The sequence below is a fragment of the Arachis hypogaea genome, chromosome 3 (genome assembly GCF_003086295.3).
Source record: "Arachis hypogaea cultivar Tifrunner chromosome 3, arahy.Tifrunner.gnm2.J5K5, whole genome shotgun sequence".
Lineage (NCBI taxonomy): Eukaryota > Viridiplantae > Streptophyta > Magnoliopsida > Fabales > Fabaceae > Arachis > Arachis hypogaea.
Window position 1 is genome coordinate 19,286,146 of NC_092038.1, and position 20,495 is coordinate 19,306,640.

The 20,495-nt window shown below is 29.1% G+C and overlaps 1 protein-coding gene across 1 annotated transcript; it reads left to right on the top strand.

Moving 5' to 3' along the window:
- Positions 1-9,050: 9,050 nt before the first annotated feature.
- On the top strand, positions 9,051-10,984 carry LOC112769754 (uncharacterized). The gene is made up of 3 exons (XM_025814229.2): positions 9,051-9,282; positions 9,377-9,506; positions 10,417-10,984. The coding sequence occupies exons 1-3, from the start codon at positions 9,150-9,152 to the stop codon at positions 10,952-10,954; spliced, it is 801 nt and encodes a 266-aa protein (XP_025670014.1). The 5' UTR covers positions 9,051-9,149; the 3' UTR covers positions 10,955-10,984.
- Positions 10,985-20,495: the final 9,511 nt, after the last annotated feature.

Genomic DNA, 20,495 nt, shown 5'->3' on the forward strand with positions numbered 1-20,495 from the left:
TCCAGAAATTCGGTACTCTATCTTAGGGATTCTAGTCCTAATTTTACTCTGCACCTTTTTGTTTCCTTCAAACTTCTCAACCACCATATAAAGAACATCCCTCATCACATCTCCGCTACATGAGGGATCTCTTATATGCACACACATACAAATACAAACAAGAAAAGCACAATTAAGAAGCAAACACAACAATTAAATCAGGTAACAAATAAACATAGGTGAGCAATTAGGCAAACCAAAATAATGCACACTCAAACAAAACATACAAATGCATATGATGCATGCCTATCCTATAGCTGATGATATCATTTGTTGGTTATATAACTAAATTCGACATGTCCTGGTAGCTAACCTTGGACAAAAATACCCCATCACGGAGCAAGTGGGACTGAGCCACATCCCCTTGCTACTACCCACTTAACCCAGAGCAAACGAAATAAATCATTACTGCTGCTACTACCCAGGCGGGTGTTTACGAACTCAACCCAGAGCAAGCGAAATAAATCACTACTGCTGCTATTGTCCAGGTATCACAATTACTGACCCAGAGCAAGTGGAATGAACCACTGCTACTGCTATTGCCCAAGTATCTCATTCAAAAATTCATTCTCAATATCATTTTAATTCATTCAAAAATCATAATTAAAATTGATCCTCATCATCATCATCAATCATATCTTAATCAAACTCATTCATTATCATTTCCTAATATCATAATCATTCTCATCTTGTCTCATTCATTATTTATAATATCTCATCAAATCAATCATTCACTTCTCAAATCTCTTTTGATACCAAAACTAACTCCATCAACACCTTTACCCCTATTCCGTAGCCTAAAACCTAGCTATCGAACTCTAAATAGAGTTTTCAAATTGAAAAAACTGGAATAATGGTTGATAGCTCAAAAATTGTGAATTCTCAACAAAATAGTGGTTTCAGAGGATTACAAGTTTGCTGGAAAGGTCAAACAAAACAAAATAAAATTTTAGTGTAAAATAAGGCATCGTGCGTACGCACGTACCAAACGAGCTTTTCTTCGTGTGCGTGCACATCATGGTGTGCGTACGCACAACTTGCAAAATTCTTAGGGTGTGTGTACGTGTGCACGAGCCTCAATATTCATTTTGGTATGTGCGTGCGCATGATAGTGTGCGTACGCACACATACCGGATTTTTGGTTTTCTGAAAAATTCAGTTTTTAGACTCAAACTTCAAACGCGCATAATGTTTTCGTTAAAATTTATTTTTCGTCTGTTCTTTGAACATTGTAAATTTCACAGATCCAATTTTCATTCAAGATAAGTTTTACAAAATTTGAGGGTCCAAAAACCAAATTATATCCTAACGAAATTGGTCAAAAATTATTTTTTACCAAAACTTATAAAATCTCTAATTTTTTCAAAATTCTCATTTTAAAACCATTTGTTCATAACCAAATCAACCCCAAATGTCCCTAAATCATGTTACCATGCTTTCCAATCACTCCACAACATACCAACATCTAAAATTATCCAATCCATTTAATAAATTCATTCATAATTTCTCGCCAAATCCAACAACAATCATCAACCTTTCACATTATATATACACATATTACATCTACTCAAACCAATCAACCAATTTAGGTCAATTCAACACCAACCACACCACAATCACCTAAACATATAAATTTATCAACACCACTCAATAATTTTCAACTATAATTCACGTCAAACTCCACATTTATTTTCTATATATATCCACTAAACATGCACCATTCATATAATTCAACTTATCTTACGGTCAACTAGTCTAAATTTTCACGTAACATTTACATTAACTACGAGAAACTAAAACTATAACTTGACTGATTCCTCTCTAAACCTGAAACACCTCAAAAATTTTTCCTCCACGAGCCCCAAGTCTCCAATTATCAATTTAGCAAGTTCAACCACTAGAATTTCGTTCCAAACCACCAATTGGACTCCAATTTACATGAACTCAATCTAATTTCATACAATTCATTGAAAATCACTACTAGGACTTACTAATGTCAAAAATTCACAAGAGTTATGAGTTTTTTACCGTTACTCACCGAGTAATTGAGTAATACCCGACTATATCTCGCACTAGAATACCCCTAAATCATCAAAATTACAAAATTTCTCAATATTCAAAATCAAAATTATGGAATTATAGGGGAAGGAGAAATGGACATAAATTTCAGAAATTTTTACCTCTTTGTTCAGTTAGAATCGAAGAGAATTCCAAGACGAACGTATGGTCACAAACAAGTCATCAATCATATTTTCGAATTAAAAATTACAGAAAATTGATATTGTAGGTGATTTGAGGTTTAGGATTTCCTCCTTCACCAATTCTCTCTTCTCATCATGTTTCATAATAAAACAAGAGAAGAAGGCTGAAGTTTTATTATATATATATATATAGTCTAGTTCAACCAGTTTAACTAGTTGGCATATATATATATGTTGGTTCTTGAACTTAATATGTGTCTGGTTCAATTAGTTTAATTTGTTGATCCAATTTTAGGTTAAAATTTTTAATTTTAATATTAAAATTTGTATTTTAATTATTTTTACTTTTTCAAACTATAAAATTTAAATTTTTTAATTTTTTAAATAATAATTTAATTTATTAATTTATTATTTATTAATTACTCAAAATTGACATGACACAATTTTACCTAATAATATTATGCTTACCCTAAAATTAATGTCTATTTATGCATTTACTAAATTTAAGAGAATAAAATATACTAGATCAGTGAAAGTGGATGGAGTTTACCAAATACCATCATATGATTGTGCTAGAATTCATTATTAAAATTGTAAAATAAACTTGGCATTGAGTTGATAGATAAGAATAGGGAATAAATCTCTTTGTTCAAAAAAATTGAGGGAGTAAAGTGTGATTTTTAATTTTTTTTGTTTTCTTTTTTTTATATTTTTTTTAGTCCTACTTATAAAATTAATAGTGAGAAATCACACTTTATTTTTTTAATTATTAAAAAAATTGAGAGAATCTATTTTCAATAAAAATATACAATGAGAAGTATCTAGGCTAAATATAATTTAATCATAATAATAAAATTAATTTAATTTTAAATAAATAAACATAAAATTAATATAAAATATACTTAAATATTAATTTAATTTATAATATTTTAAATAGATTTTAACATTTCTTTCAAAATCAAGTAGTATTTGTTAAAAGATAACATACTAAAAAATTAAAACAATATGTAAATAAAAGGGTACTATAAAAATAAAATGCAGACTTAACTACAAAGGACAAATAAGACAAAAAAAACAGACAGAACGGTTAAAACTCAAAATACAAGAAAAATTGCTTAAATTTAGTATTCTCTGTGGCAAAAACAAGTATTAGAAAGGTGACTAACTTAAATTTAGAACAAATAACGTGCCATAAATCTATGGTAAGAGCATAATTAAAGAAAATAGACGTAAAAAAAAAAAGAACTAACAAAAATAAAGGACAAGATGGTGATGATGATTGTATCATGATCAGATCATCAGATGATTATTATTAAATAGGAACAATAGAAACATGAACAAAACTCTGTACTCCTGACAAAGAGTTTAAGACAATAAATAAATAATGTCTTACCAACATATCCAAGGAGAGCTAGTAATAATAATCACAAAAAATACATTAACTTATTACTATGTGTTGGGTCTAAAAATGATCTTATAAGTATTTGTGATCATAAATATTTAATTAATTATATTGATTGATTAGTTAATGATTTGGTTTAATACGTTATATGTTATAAAGTTTATAAAATTTTAACTTTAAAATTGATATAAATGTTTATTTGGTGTTAAATTTAAAGAGATTGTTGTTGCCAAAAATAGAAAAGAAAACATATAACAATAATGATGATTATGAACAGCAAACAATAGATAGTTGAGAACATTACAGTAATTAGAACAGATTTAGAAAGAATCATTCATTAAAAATAAGATTTGAAGTGATTATAAAAGAGGTGTGTTGCTGCAAAAAAAAAAAAAGATAATATTATCTTTAAAAAAAAGATTTATAACTGCATAAAAAAGGAAAAAGCATCTCATCTTCAATACAAATTAATCTACTGTAACAGCTAGCATTAGCTTAATTTTTAGATATAAGAAAAAGAATCAAATTTGAGAAAACTTAAGGACAATTAGAAATTAAATATTCCACAATTAAATGCCTTTTTTCTTTACCTTGATTTAAATTTTATATTTAGTTTTGAGTCTTTCTAGTATTAAAAAAATGGCATATAAAATTGTGAGAAAATATTTAAAAAAATCTATGAGTGATAAATCATAAATTAAGAAAAAATCACAATACAATTTTAGTCTTGGTTTGTTTTGTTGTAGAGAGTTTGTTTGGTTTGGAAACTAGTTTATGAAGTATAGTGTAGTGCTTTGTTTGTCTTGGCATTGAACTAGTTTAGTTTGTTTATCTTTTTCTTTGTCTTAGTCTTAACATTGGTTATTATAATATTAAATTGGATATAGTAAAATTTGTTATTGTTGTGGTGAAGACCGGATATAACTTTATTGCACTTTGAGATTGAATTGAACTAGGATATACTTGCCGGTGTTATTTTCTCTACTCTCTTTTTTTTAACAAGCGAACTCAACACAATAAAGTAGAGCAACAGAATCTCAAACAAAGTCTCAAACACTAATATCCAACTACATAAAACTTGAAAACAATCCCTAGTGTTATCTCCAGCATCGTTATCAACAACAAAAGGGATCCAAACTACACCATTCTCTGTAACTAGTCAAAGATTTGTGAAACACCTCTCCCACTCCGGCTTCCTTGGTATTTAATATCCGTCTGTTTCTCTCTAACCAAACATTCCAAATAATTGCAAAGAAACATATAAGCCACTTGTTACGCTCCTCTTTCTTATTAACCACTCATGTCTAACTCAAAAAATGTTCTTTCAGTGAACTCGGAATAGACCACAGCCTTCCAAAGTCAAATAGTCATTCATACCACACCTGCTAGGTAAACTCACAATCAAAAAACAAGTGTTAGATATGTTCAACATTTTTTTTACACAATACACACATGTTATCACCGTGGCTAATGATTCCTAGTCTATGCAATTTTTCTTTGTTATTTACTCTTCCTATTAAAACAAACCAGATAAATAACTCCATCATGGTGGAACCAAACCTTTCCATAATGTTTTGGTGAAACTATAGCTGATGTTGTCCTCCGGAAGTGTTTCTGACTGCAACACCTGCACAAAACAGTTAGTTAAAAAAATTTCTTCCTTGTCAAACTTCCATATGACTCTATCTTATATATCACATGCTATCTTTATAGGTTTAAGGTCTCATGCAATTGATCCACTAATTCCAACTTCCATTGGAATAAATCTCGCTTCCACTGGATGTTTCAAATCCACTCTAACCCATTTCAAAACCCACAATTTTCTATAACAGATCCTTTTTTGTTTAAAATAAAGAAGAATCTCGAAAAACTCATCTTTAGAGACCCACTTTGTAGCCAAACATCTTTTCAGAATCGAGTCCTCCTTCCATCGTCCACCTCCATAGACAACCCAACAATCAGCTTATCTCTCACATTACGATCTTTGAACTGCAACTGACAAATATCCTTCCATAGAATCCCTCTACTAGGTAATGTCTAAAATGATAATATCACATCAGGTTTCAAGTTATGACAAGAGCATACTACTTTCTTCTATAAAGGACACTCCTCTTTTGAGAAACGCTACCACTACTTGAAAAGGAGAGTTGTCTTTCTAACCACGGCATCACCACCCCCAAGCTGCCCAACTTTTTATGAGTCTGAACCACTTCTCACTTAACCAATGCCAAACCATTCCTACCTTTCTCCTTACTCCATAGAAATTTCTCTGCAACGAAATCAACTTTTCTATCACTGCTTTCGGCATCTTATACAAACTCAAATAGTATACCGGCAAGCTATTCAGTGCAGATTTAATAAGGACTAACTTACCCGCTTTATTGAGCACTTTTGCCTTCCATAAGCTAAGCTTCTCCTCTACTTTTTCAATTATCGATTTTCAAGTGTTTACCCGCCTTGGATTTGCTCATAAAGAGATGCCAATGTATCTAACTAGAAGGTTAATCTCCTTACATCCCAATAAATTGCACATATTGTAGGTCCACAACTGTTCACAATTGATTGGGATCAAACTAGACTTATCAAAGTTAATACTTAATCCTGATATCACCTCGAAACACCTTAGCAACCTGACATAGTTTCTGATGGTCTCATCCTCCGGTAGATAGAATAATATAGTGTCATCTGAAAATTGGAGATGTGATAGCTCTATATTATCCTTACCAATCAGCACAGGCAAAATACGTCTATTTCTGACTGCTTCCCCTACCATCCTATGCAGAACATCAACAACAAGAACAAATAAAAATAGAGATAGTGGATCACCTTGTCTCAAACCCCTCTCCATCTTAAAAGGTTTAGTTGGTGAGCCATTTATCAAAATCGACATAGAAGTTGTACCAACACACTCCTTCACCCATTCCCTCCACCTCCAACCAAAGCCCATCTTCTGTAGCACAATATCCACGAAACTTCACTTTACCTGATCATACGCCTTTTGAAAGTCTAATTTAATGATTGTCGTTTTCTTTTTCCTCATCTTTAGCCATTGTATTGTTTCGCATGCAATAAGTGTCCTATTATGTATTTTTCGACTCTTTACAAATGCACTCTGAGTCTTACCTACTAGATCTGGTATTACTGATCTCATCTTTCGAACCATCACTTTAGAGATTATTTTAATTTATACACGCAACCTATCATACTAATCGGTCGGAAGTCCTTAATCTCTTTGGCTCCAGTGAACTTAGGTGCTAGGACCACCCATGTAGTATTCGAATCAGAAGACAACCTTGATAACTGAAAAAATTTTAGTACAGTTAACGTGAACTCTGCATTAATATCATCCCAACACTTTTTAATAAAATTTATATTGTACCCATCACTTCATGAAATTTTAGATAATTCACAATTCTAAATTGTCTCTTTAACCTCCTCCATTGTCAGCATTCTTTTCGTTTATCTTCTGCCGAAAAATTTTCTATTTGTTTCATGCTTCTAATTTAAAAAAAAAAAATACTTTCAAACTCCTAGTTCTCAATATCCGTAAAACCTTTACTATGTCCTGGTCAATTTTTGTCGGTAGTAAGTTTCGATGCGCGCCAATGGACACGAATGTTTAATACTGCTAAATCATTGGTAATTAAAAGTCTAGCCGTCTAAAAATTTATTGTCGGAAATTTTTACTTTTTAATCAAATTTTTACGATAACGATCTCACCGTCGGTAACTTGCTGTCCACAACCAAACGTGTCGGAAGGGCCGTCGATAACTGAGTAGTGTAGAAGTGTATAAAGTTGAACTTCGTATGTATGCATGTATGTCTGGTAAATATGATCAAATATTTGTAATTGCACAGCGACAATGCTTCTAAGCGCAAAAGCTTATATGTATAATATAATTTATATTTAAGTAATTCAATAATAATAAAAAGAGTCAAATAATACTCTTACCATTAACAATTATTCTGTGACTTAAACATAGAAAATTAAATTAACGGTAAAATATTACATTATTTTAAAATGATACTAATACTCAAAGCTACAAGTTTTTTTATTTAAGTCTTACACTGCACACACTCATTGCACTCAATAGTCAATACACCATAAAAGATTCTATATTTTACTCTTGAGATTTAAACTCTGGTACAATTTGATGAGAGATCTATGAATCCTTCATCCGTGTCAAACCTCAAGCTACAAGCTTCTTAAACCATCTTGGTAACATTTCTTGGATACAAGGGCACCTTTCCAAATTTGCATCTTTTATATTTTGTTGAACACCCCTTCTTTTTAATCAAAATTTATGTTCAATTTCTGTTCTAATAAAAAACTACTCACAGTGATGAAAGAGAGGTTGAATAAAAAACTATTAGTCACTCGTCATTTTAGAATAGGATAAAAATTATGTATTTATAAGAACTCCGATAATCAAATCAATATGAGATTAAAAAATATAAAAATTAAGATTAAAAAAATACTTGTGACCCAGTATTTATATCATTCAGTGGCTAAAAGAATCTTTTCTTAATTCTGACTCATTTGATAGAATATGATTCCAATTTTAAGCATGCAATTGTTAATATTGTAAGTATGAGGAGTAGTGTATGAAATTAGTCTCACATTGAAATAAGTAAAGAAGAATGCAGAGTTTATAAGATAAGAGATCCATTAACTTACTTTCTTAAGAGTTTTGAGTTAGATGTGATGTCTTCTGATTTTATTTTTTTTATTTAATTCTTCTCCAAAATCTCTCCGGTAATAGAGAATTCCGACGATGACCCAACAGCAACAACCCCAAATGGGAGCTGGACCATGTCAATTTCTAATTACAAAATACTTTATTGTATGTACTTCCAAAAGAACCATACATTAAGAAAATTTTCATTATAAAAGTCTTAGTTCACTTATTACAATGCCAAAATAGTTAAATTCACCTTTTATAAATTTGGAATTCCTCAACAAAATGTATCCAAAATACTTTTCAATTTCTTTTTTCAACAAAAGAGCGAACATTTCATAAATATAAAAAAGGGTCATCTAAAAAGAATATCATTTCATATAAAAATAATTGGAGCAACATACATACACCAATTAAGCCATTGACATGGCATTTGTCTTTATTCGTGAATATTTGTGTAAAGGGAGTGTTAGGGAAACAATGAAAATTTTGAACAACATGAACAATCATCAATCAAATAAAAATATACTACACTCTAATTTAATGTTACTAATTAAATTTACTCTTTTAACTCTATTAATTCACATGATTTACATATTGTTCAAAAATCTTGTTAGTTACTTATATTTTCCTTGTGTAAAATATACTCCTACAAACTTTAGTGGGTCCATGTTTCTTTTGGGTCATGATGATTGGATATCTCAGAACACATGATACGCGTTTCATTCCAAAACAACATCACCAACACACTATATTTATACTTGGAGGGTACTCTTATCTTTGTTGCTCTGATTTGATTTCTGCAATTCACTTTTTGGATTGAGAAAAATGGTGAGAGCTCCATACTTTGATGCGAATGGAATAAAGAAAGGTGCCTGGAGTGAAGAAGAGGATAAGAAACTTACTGCTTATGTTGAGAGATATGGTCACCCTAATTGGCGTCAACTCCCAAGGCTTGCAGGTATTATAGTGTTTCTAATTATGAAATCTTTTGATGCATTCATTTGAATTGCAAATCTGCGAATTTGGGTTAATTTGCTCTGTTAATTACATAGGTTTGTTGAGATGTGGAAAGAGCTGCAGACTTCGTTGGATGAATTACTTGCGGCCAAATCTAAAGAGAGGGAACTACACCCAAAAGGAAGAGCAGCTTATCATGGATTTGCATAAACAACATGGAAACAAGTATGGATTTTAATTCATTAAAATTTTGTATCCTGATTAAATTTTCTTGCATTCATGTGCTGGTTATTGTCTTTTTCTTCTTTATGGAGAAAATCACCACATAAAATATGACTCATTTAACAAAAATATTTAGAAGACAATAAAAAATTAACTCAAAACATTTTGTATTTTTTTAGCTACTGTTTATTTTATTTTGTATTTTTAATTATTATTCAATTAATTGAGTGATAATAGATATATAATTATAAATATTACATATATAAAATTATGAATCTTAAATTAAGTAAAATAATTTTTTGTTGCAATCTCTCTAGCATCATTATTGCTAATTTAACTTATTCAAGTGATGATTTGACACTTATTTAATTATTGTATGGTGTCTTTTAATTAAAGTCGCCTAAAATGTCATGAATTAAAAACTAGATAACATTGATAGCAAGTTTTGTTCTGATGTAGACAGACTCAACTAAAACCAGCTTAAATGGAATTAAATGAAATTATTATTTTAAAAAATAAAATAAAAAAAAAAACACTTAGCATAAGGAATATGCCACTGGATTTCAACCATCATCCGAATGGTCTTGTCCTACATAATCTTATCGCTCCATTTATTTAAGATGAAATATGAATTTAATTTAAAAAAAATACTAAAAGATTATTAAAATTTATTATTTTTTGTCATTATTTAACCTTCAACTCAATTTTTTTAGTCTAATTCTTTTAGTCTAATAATTTAACAATATATTTTATCTCATATTTTTAAATATTGATAACTAACAAATTTTAATAGTCATTTATCATTTCTCTTCTATTTATATAACAAGACAAAACTTTTGACTATGCAATTATTAGTCAATTTTTTTTATTAGTAGCACAATAATTGAATGAAGTGCAATGTTGTGTTTTTCAGATGGTCACTGATTGCTGAAAATCTACCTGGAAGAACAGACAACGAGATCAAGAACTATTGGCATAGCCACCTGAAGAAGTTCCAAAACTGCAATGTGAACAACACAGCAAGTGATGATGATGATGATGATTTGAACAAGTCCAAGTCCAAGTCCAAGTCTTCTTCTCAGAATACCAAAGAACATGAAAGACCAAAAAGTGAAGTCCTTACTATTACTACTGTTGATGATAACGATGATGATTCACACCATATCTTGGAAAGTTCGTTATCCAATGTGACAACTGAGTCTTCCTATTCGTACACTGAAGAAGAAGAAGACAACAACAACAACAACGACAATAATGCATGGCTCTGCTTTTCCTCTGGTCATGAAGAAGAGTCAAATAGGGAAGAAGATAGGTTTGCTTCGTGGGGTGCAACAACTTTGTTTGATGAGTTTGGTTCCAGTTTTTGGACTGAACCATTTATTTCAGATGATGCTTTTAGTCAAGATTACAATTACATTTTGTATGATAGAGAAGATCCTTTTTTCATTTGATAAAAATATACCCCTTTTGTTTGTTTTAAATTCCGTTGAAACTACTGCCATCTGAATTCTAATTTCAAAACCTTATTAATCTCATTCGATTCTAAGAAACCAAGACTCCAATACAAAAATTTCTAAGAGGGTTATTGAACGAAAAATATGGATAATTTAGTCAATTGAAATTGTTAGTACTCCAATTGAAAATCTTAGTCATTCCAACACAATAATCATTCTTAACTGAATAGATCTAATTGTTGAAGAACAAACAAAACTCTCATGGTAAATAGAAAGCGTCTCTTTATTAGTTGATGTTGATTAGTAGCGCAACGGACCTTTCTAAATCATAGCCGAATATCCTCGTATGTAGATGCGCAGCTAAGATAGATTTGTCAGAACAAATTAAATTGAGTTGGTCGAGTGTTATTAGTTCATTCGTCTATTTAAACTAAGTATTGAAAAGTTAAATTTTATTTTGTATATATAACAACTTATATTAACTAACCGACAAATTCTTAAATGAAGTTTCGATTCTTATTGAATTAATCGTTGGCCTTTCAAAGTAAAAATATCATAAAAAAAATATTTGTACGAGCTAAAAATTAATTTTACACAGAAAAAGAGAATAAATAAAAATTTTAGACGGATAAACTAAATTTAGATATAATTTATAAGAAAAAATTGAATATTTAAAGGGATCTTTTCTTAAATGAGTTTACGTCTACAAAAATTTTAAAAATTAAATTTGTCATTAAATTAATAGAACTAAAAGTTTAAAAGTTCAATCGAAATCAAAACAAAATTAAATTGAATATAACAAAATAAATATTTATATATAAAATATATAATTTAAAAAAATATATTTTATTATTTTTAATTGTTAAAAAATCGTCTTTTTTATTTGGTTGACTAACACTAAAGAATAATGCTATGAACCAAAAGGGTATTAGCCAAAAATCAGTCAAAATATCTTTGGGTGAAACCAAAATATCTACAAGTTAATATATATGGATGTTCTGCTAAGTATCAAAATGTTTCTTTTTCATACTAAATGGATGTTCTTTTATATATTTTTCGAATTTTTTGTATTGCAAATGTGAATGTCTCTATTTCTTTAAGAATTTTATATTTTTTTAAAATTTCATAGATACGTAATTATTTTTGCTAAAATATAACTAAATATTTCTGTTATTAAGTATTAGGATGTATTTTTCATATTAAATGAATATTTTTTTTTATATTTCACACAAATTGCCACTAATTATTTTTCTAAGGCTTTGATATTTCGGATCTGCAACGAGGAAGTTCAAGAGGGGATTCCGACGGTGCTGATAGAGTGTTGAACTAACTACTAACAGAGATGGATGGAATGTCTGTTAAGAAAACAGTGTTCATCATTGGAGCAACAAACAAACCTGACATTATAGACCCTGCATTGCTTCGACCAGGACGTCTTGACCAATTGATATACATTCCTTTACCGGATGAGAGCTCACGTCTCCAGATCTTCAAGGCGTGCAGACATTATTGAGATATCATCACGAGCTTTCGATCTAGTAAAGACAGTTCCGACTGAAAGCGAATGTAATTGGAGGAGTGGGTCGCGGTGGGGAAGTGGAGAGAGTCTGACGGTGAGAGAGAGGTCTGTATGTGTGATTGTTAGAGGTGGGTAGGTTAATGTGAGAGAGAAAAGTAAAGTTTTTATAGGTTTTAATTAGGTTTACTTAATCAATTTTAAATTTTTTAAATTTTAAATTAAAAATTTAAAATTAATTATTAATATAAATTAATGTGGTTTTGTTTAGTTTTTGACTGATAACCTCTTGGTTTTATATACTTTTTCATATTGATATACTCAATCCATATCTCATTTAGCAAACAGATCAAAATTCATCTCACCTTTGCTTAATAAGAACTATAACTTGGGAATGGTTACATTTGGAAATGGGTGACGGTATAAGAACACAGTTTTAAAAAGCTATTGGTGGGTGAAAAAAAAAAAAAAGAAAAGTTGAAGGATCTGGAATTTTATTTCAAAAGGAGTGTAGAATATATGAACGTAGATTTTGGGATGGATGGTCATGGATTTGGAGCTTGAACGGAGGAGCCATGTGTGAATGATGAGAATGCGAACTTTTGCGACATTTGCACCTGATGAAAGGTGAAAATTCAGGTATAATCAACTTCACGTGAAGTTGATAGTCGAGAGCCGTTAGATGAAAATTTAGTCAAATCAATTAAATTATCTAACGATTTTCAGTTATCAACTTCACATAAAATTGATTGCACCTAAATTTCTACCTGATAATATATGCAAACTCCTGCAAATTACGTCATTTTAGTTTTCAATGATATCGTATCAATTCTCTTTTAATATAGATGTCTATTATTCCTTTTTTTTTTCCTCCCAAAACAAGTGATATAACGTTTAGAGTTTATACCACAAATTTTAAATCCTAAATAGTTGGTAATCTTAAAAAAGTTGTTGCTAATTCCCGCCTCCTCAATATATATGTTAAGATCTTATTATGAATATAATATTTCTTTGATAATTTATAATAATATCTTAATGATATAGTGATGTTAAATTACAAACGAACTTTTCATTCTTTAATATTTTTAATTATATAAAATATTTAAAATAATTTTTTGTGTTAATAATTAATAATATATACTATTATTCTTAATTTATTTAAAAAATATAAATAAAAAATAAAATTAAACATATCAATATATGATAATATTTGAGTGTATTTTTATTTTTTTATTAAGATATAATTGTATACGCAAAACATATACATATGTCTAACGAATATCAACTAAATATTTTATTTAAAATGTATTTGACATATAAACATGACAATTCAATAAAATAATCATACTTCATAACTAGACGGTTACAACAAAATAACCTTAAAATATCATCACATGATAAAGAATTTTTCTCATATTACTCGTGGATATTTTAATTGTTCTAAATTGTTATTTTGACTCCCATTAGATTTAATTTCTGACAAAATGACTTTTAAAATAAACTATGAAATATTTATTTTTCAATAATAAGATGATATCAATTCAACAAATTTACCACATATAAAGAGATATATATACTCGAAAAAAGAATTCTATAAATTGGATATTATAATATTTTAGAGTATCTTTTATAATTTATTTCTTTGTTAAGAAATAAAAGATATTACTTCGATATATATCTTGTATAAATTAAAACAGAAATATTTTTAAATTGAATTGTTATATATTAATTATGTTATATATGAATTTAATTAGTATTAGTTTACTCCACAACAAATAAAAATATATATTAAATTTTTATTTCTTGGAATTATTTATTTATCTAAGAAAGAGAGAGTATAATAAGAAGAACATAAAGAAAGTGAGAGAGATTTGGCAATAGCGGATAGCCACTTTCAACGTGGTAAATGCCTCTACCAGAGATAATAATTGTTCGTTGCTAAAACATGCGAAAAGTTTTTGTGGGTAAACTAAATAAAAAAAATAACTAATATTTTATAGAAATAAAAAATATAGGGTAAAGTATACTTTTTGTCTCTGAAGTTTGACAAAAGTTTTAAAAATACCCTTAAGTTTTATTTTGTTTTAATTTTGTCTCAGAAGTTTTCGATTTGCATCAAATATACCCCCGACAACTAAATTTTCAAAAAAATTAAGACCAATCTAATAATAATGCATGAAAATGATGCTTGATTTGCTTGTGTTGAGGGTTGTTCTTATAAAATTGTTGTTGAATTGGTCTTAAATTTTTTGAAAAATTAGCCGCTAAGGGTATATTTGATGCAAATCGAAAACTTCTAGGACAAAATTGAAACAAAATAAAACTTAGGAATATTTTTGAAACTTTTGTCAAACTTCAGGAACAAAAAATATATTTTACCCAAAAATATATATATTGAGATGCCTGCTACGATGAAGAGGAAAAATAGTGAAAAGATGAAGATTCATCTTTATAAGTAGTTAAATACCTTTTGGAAAAAATATCATTTTATTTTTATTAATTTTTTCAAATAAATTATGCCTTTTATCATAGAATTATCTACAAGAAATATATTAAAATTTAAAATTCAACAGATATATTAATATAAAACTTATTCTTTTATTCTTTTTTCTTAAGTTTTATTTAAATAAATCTTTTTTAAGAATTTTGATATAATTGGTCTTTAAGATTAATTTATCTAATGGGCCACAAAATTTTAAAACAACCGTTATTATAAAAATCAACTCATATAATAAAAGAATTTAAAATTTTATAATTTGTTTTCATGATTACTCTTTTTTAAGTATTATTTTCATGAGACTCATAATATACAAGTGACAATTCTATTCCGCAGTACTTCACTCAACGACAGTGTTCGGCCTTCTGTTGACTAAATTCTCATTTTGATTTCGGAAATTCACGCGATTACTTATTTTGGTCTCTAAAGTTTAAAATTACCTGTACTGGTCCTCCAGATTTAAGTTTGAGCACCAATATGATCCCTCGACTCTTTCCGGTGATGATTAGGCAAATGGAGTGTTGAGATGACACATTTCATGTCACGTTGGATGCTGTAACGGCCAGTTAATGTGGCGATGGTTGTATTTGTATCCAATTTAGTCCTCCTTATTAAAACTTTGTCATTATAACTCAGATAAATAATAAGATAATTAGGATTTCAGGGACTAAATTGGATACAAATACAACTCTCGTCATGTCAGCTAGCCGTTACAGCGTCCAATATGACAGAAAGGGTGTCATCTCAACACTCCATTTGCCTAATCATCACCGGAAAAAGTCGAGGGACCATATTAGTGCCCAAACTTAAATCTGGAGGACTAGTATAGATAATTTTAAATTTCGAAAACCAAAATAAATAATCGCATAAATCTCAATGATCAAAATGAAGATTTAGTCGCCTTTTGTTATTCAAAATCCTTTGCAAATAACTCCTTTTTATTGGTTAAGTCTTTATGAAAGTACCAATATAATGAACTACAAAAACTTACAAAAAGTATAGCTACAAAAACTAATTAATAACTCATATGGTGATAAAATCTAAAATTTTATAATACTCTTTCTCAAGTGTTTCTTCCTCTCCCAATATAAGACTCTTTTTTAGGTTTTAGTCTCGTGACTCGTAACGTTATATCTCTAATCTTAATTTGCAAAAGGTATGGGTTATCCGATCTTTCCCGTTAAACTTCCGAGCTTACTCTTCAGTCTTCAACTGTAGGTAGGTCTATTAATATAATAATAATAATAATTAATAAAGAAGGAGAGAGAGTAGAAGTGTCACGAGTCACGACTACTAAAAGGTGGTTTCAACCTATATTATTAGTAGAATAATATATACTAATAATGCATGCCTTTAGTTTTTTTAATAATGGATTTGATCAACTGCGGGTTCTATCTCTATCATCGATTGAATTATTTTATTTTGGAAAAGACATAGTGACCCAGAACGAATAAACATATGGTCATTCTTCCATATTCTTTTTCCAAATCAAAGGATATCCCTTACACACAAGCTAAGTGGGATACATATCTTGTTCTTTATGTTCTTCCCATGGATCACGTTGATATTCTCATCAATCAATATATAAAACCAACTCAGCTAAATAAATAAATAAAAAGAGAACAAGAGATATAAAAGTAAAATAACTCTTCCGGTAAATATATATTGATTTTTTTAATAAATTATATATAAATATAATAAAATAGATTAATATATGACTTACGCAAGACCCAACCCGCCCGTTCAGGCTAAATCTGTGTCATAAAACTAAAAGACTCACAAATTTAGTGCAATCCTCATATATTTATCAAATTTTCTCCTCGATTACAATTTCTAGGATTTGAACTCAACCTTTAAATTTTTAGGATTTGAACCCAAAATTTTTGAAGTAAAAAGGAAAAGATATGTCATGCGAACTAAAACTCATTGACTTTTGATAACCGTAAATGTACTAGGACTTTTCTACTTTCTGCCACATTAGGCATTGTCACATTGGGTTTGGGTGGCCTCAGTTTGCGAACATAAAATAGGGCCTTGGGCCAAGTTAAGAAGGGATATCGTTGCACTTAACCAGGCAAGTTGTGGCCGAGGCATTGCACCAATGGCTAATATGTTGGCCTCAAAATAAAGTTAACTGCATCTAAATTTTCACCATAAAAGATACTCATATATTTGCTGGTGCTTTGCACATGATAGGATAAAGTTCGACAATTAGACTAAATTCTAATTTTGTTATTTAATGTTTAAAATATTTTATTTTTATTTTAAATTTTTTATTTTATTTTATTTTAATCCTTTGATTAAAATTAAATTTTTTGTCCAAAAATATTCTTTCCTTCGGTGTAATTTTGTTTTAGATAGAGATAAAACTTATAATTATAGTGATTATGGTGGGAGTTGTAGAAATTTGAGAAAAAAAAAAGTGATAAAATAATTAAACAAAAAGATAATAAGAAAAAATATTTTAAAAAAATTAATTTTAATCAGAAAACTAAACTAAAATAAAATAAAATATTTGTAATAAAAATAGGACATTGTAAATATTAGAACTTAACATAAATGTTAGTTGTTAAAATAGTACTTTATTCGCTAATGATATAATATAAGAGTAATCCTTGAAAAAAAAGAGTAATGCAAATTCAGGATATTATTATCATTAAATTTATGAAAAAAATTATGGAAAAAAATATTAAAAGTGACAATTATATTATATTTAGTTCATATAAAAAAATATGTAAAACTACAAATATAAATTAATATAAATGATTAACATAAATTGGATGTAGTTTTTTTTTTTATTAAAATTATGTGACATCACATATTTTAAAATATTTCATATTATATAATATTCATTGTGAAATTTTGCATGTATTCGTCATGATTTTCATAAACTATTCTTAATTCTAACACATGACAAATCAAGACAATTGGCCATTAGTAAAACTCATCTTGGCAAGTATAATCCAGTCACTGATAATGTTTATATATAACCTTTAAATTAAATTAATTTTGATGTATAGATGGTAGAAAATATTTTATATAATTTTTTAATTATATTTATTTTATTTATAATTATTTATGTTAGTCAATTTAAAAAGTAGTTATTTTTATTATTGTAATATTATGTAATTAATTAATATATAAAATTATTTTATACTAATTATATATCAAATTAAATTATTAAGTATATTGTAATATAACATAATAATATATGATAATGATATTATAGTTGCTACAAGTTTTAATATTAAGGGAAATAAAGACATTGATATATAGGCTTTTTTATTAAAATAAATAAAGAAAAAACATTAATTCCTGAAATGCGCATACATGAAACTAATTTCCAAAATACGCAGTTTCATCTCAGGTATGTCATCCACGAAATGGATTTGGCCATCAATTTAGGGAAATTACCTACGAAATGGAGATACTGACTGACAAAAGAGACGTGAAAGTCAAACTCAAGCATGGCATCCACGAGATGGGAAATGGCCATGTCACCTGCGGCGCCAACGAATTGGGCCAAGGCGTGTCTGGCACACGCAAAATGGAAAAGATAACATTATGTTAAAATTAAGGAAAAGTATAGGAAATCAAAATAAATCAGCCAACTTTTTAAATAATTTTATTTAATAATTAATTTTATTTTTTTAATTCAAAATTTGAATAATTAAAAGCTGATTAAGTAACCCTAATAAAAAATTGTGAAAACACTTCCCCTTCTCTCCCACTCCCACTTCCGTAGTCACACACACACAAACCCTTCCCCTTCTCCCATTCCTACAGCCACGCACGCTGTCCACACTCTTTTCCAGTTAACGCAGCCGCCACGACACCTAACACCGCGCCGTTAGGCGACATTCCATAGCCACCTCTTCACTGCTGCGAAGGAAATTGGAAGAAGCTCCGTCTTCCCTTCTCCTTCGTTTCATCGTTGCACTGCCGCTTTGTTGTCCAAGGATCACTTTTCCTCCTCAGAAAGGACTGTGATCACCATTCTTTCTCATCTTGTCGGTCTTCTTTCTTGTCCAAAGTACCGATTTGTCACTGCTCCAGTGCGCCGTCAGTCTCGCCTCCATGACCACCGCGTCATTGTCTTCTTGGTGCGCCAAATTTCGTGCCGATAGTTAGTTTACTACAAGAATCATTGCCAAATTTTCTTGGTCTGCGGCAAGAATCATTGCCCCGCTGCCATTCTCGCTGGTTGAAGATTTCTGTCTAGCTGTTTAATGCTACTTCATAATTCTTGCAAGTTATTTTTGTTGTCTTCATATAAGCATGTTCCTTTGATTTCATAACTATTGCTAGTGCTTATTTGGTTTCCATATTTTTATTTGTTGTATGAATTGTTCCATATTTTTATAACTATTGCCAACTTGCTATGTATAACGCATATAGATAATAGACTTATGTTCATTGCCATGAGTTAGGTGAAAATTGAATAATTGATGGAATATTAATTAGATTAGGGTGAAATCTGCCGTTGTAAGTTAAAGATGAATGTGAAAAATTGAATAATTGATATTTATTTTTATATTTTTCGGATGTTCTTTTTTATACATTTTTTATGTTTTTTAGGAATGATATTATGTACTTCTATTTAAATAATCTGTGATTTGGTTGTTCTCTTTGCAGAATAAATTAGAAAAATGGACTTACAAGAGTAAAGGACAACCCATAATTCATGAGGGATACATGTTTTCTATGCTTGTTAGCAAGTAATTTAGATAATTGACTAGAGATAAATTTTAGGAAAAGAAGATGGATGGTTGTGGCAGAAGTAAAAGAAACATATCCTTGGATGAAGAAGGCTTTAAATATATTGGTTTAAAGACAAATTCAGTTGTAGATTGTAAAAATTGTAGGCATCACTTGCTTTTGGAACCGCAAAGGTGTGAAAGAACAAGAAATTAGAAAGGGGGTCTGAGATTTTTGAAACTAAATGAGTCAAAATTGATTATCAACTTGAAAAATTACAATTCATCATCATGGTTGCAACTTGCAATTTGTCCCCTTTAGTTTGTTTTCTTTTTGTATATATCTTTGTTGGTACAGTCAAAATCAAAGATTGAAATTGAATATAGAATATAGAATTAGTTGAGAGATGTAGTAAGTAGGAGTGTACAAAATGCAATTCATTCTTTTATTCATTTGATTATTTTTGTAAGAATGACAAATAATAACTAGAAGTCTAAACACTTCTGTTAAGTCTCTTTGGCAAAAAGATAGTATTTCTTATCATTTGTTACATGTGTAAACATTGAATTATATACATAGCAGCAACAAAATTTTTATTCTTATTACTAATGATTGGATTATAAGCATGTCTTAAGATTTAGAAAAGAGTGTATAGTAGTTTAACAATGTTCTTCATTGTTCTTTGATTTTTAACAAAATATTGTAACAAAATTGAGTTTTAAAGTCACATTATGCTAGTGATTAGGAATAGGTCAAATTAGATAGTTTCTTTCCATTTTATGTTTAAGAACTAACAAGAAGTAACTACTAATTGTGAACAATTTTGA

Bases quoted from the DNA above. Each gene is read 5' to 3' on its own strand.
- LOC112769754 (XM_025814229.2), top strand. From the start codon at position 9,150: ATGGTGAGAGCTCCATACTTTGATGCGAATGGAATAAAGAAAGGTGCC. The intron at 9,283-9,376 runs GTATTATAGTGT...TTAATTACATAG, and splicing joins TCAACTCCCAAGGCTTGCAG to GTTTGTTGAGATGTGGAAAG. The intron at 9,507-10,416 runs GTATGGATTTTA...TGTGTTTTTCAG, and splicing joins CATAAACAACATGGAAACAA to ATGGTCACTGATTGCTGAAA.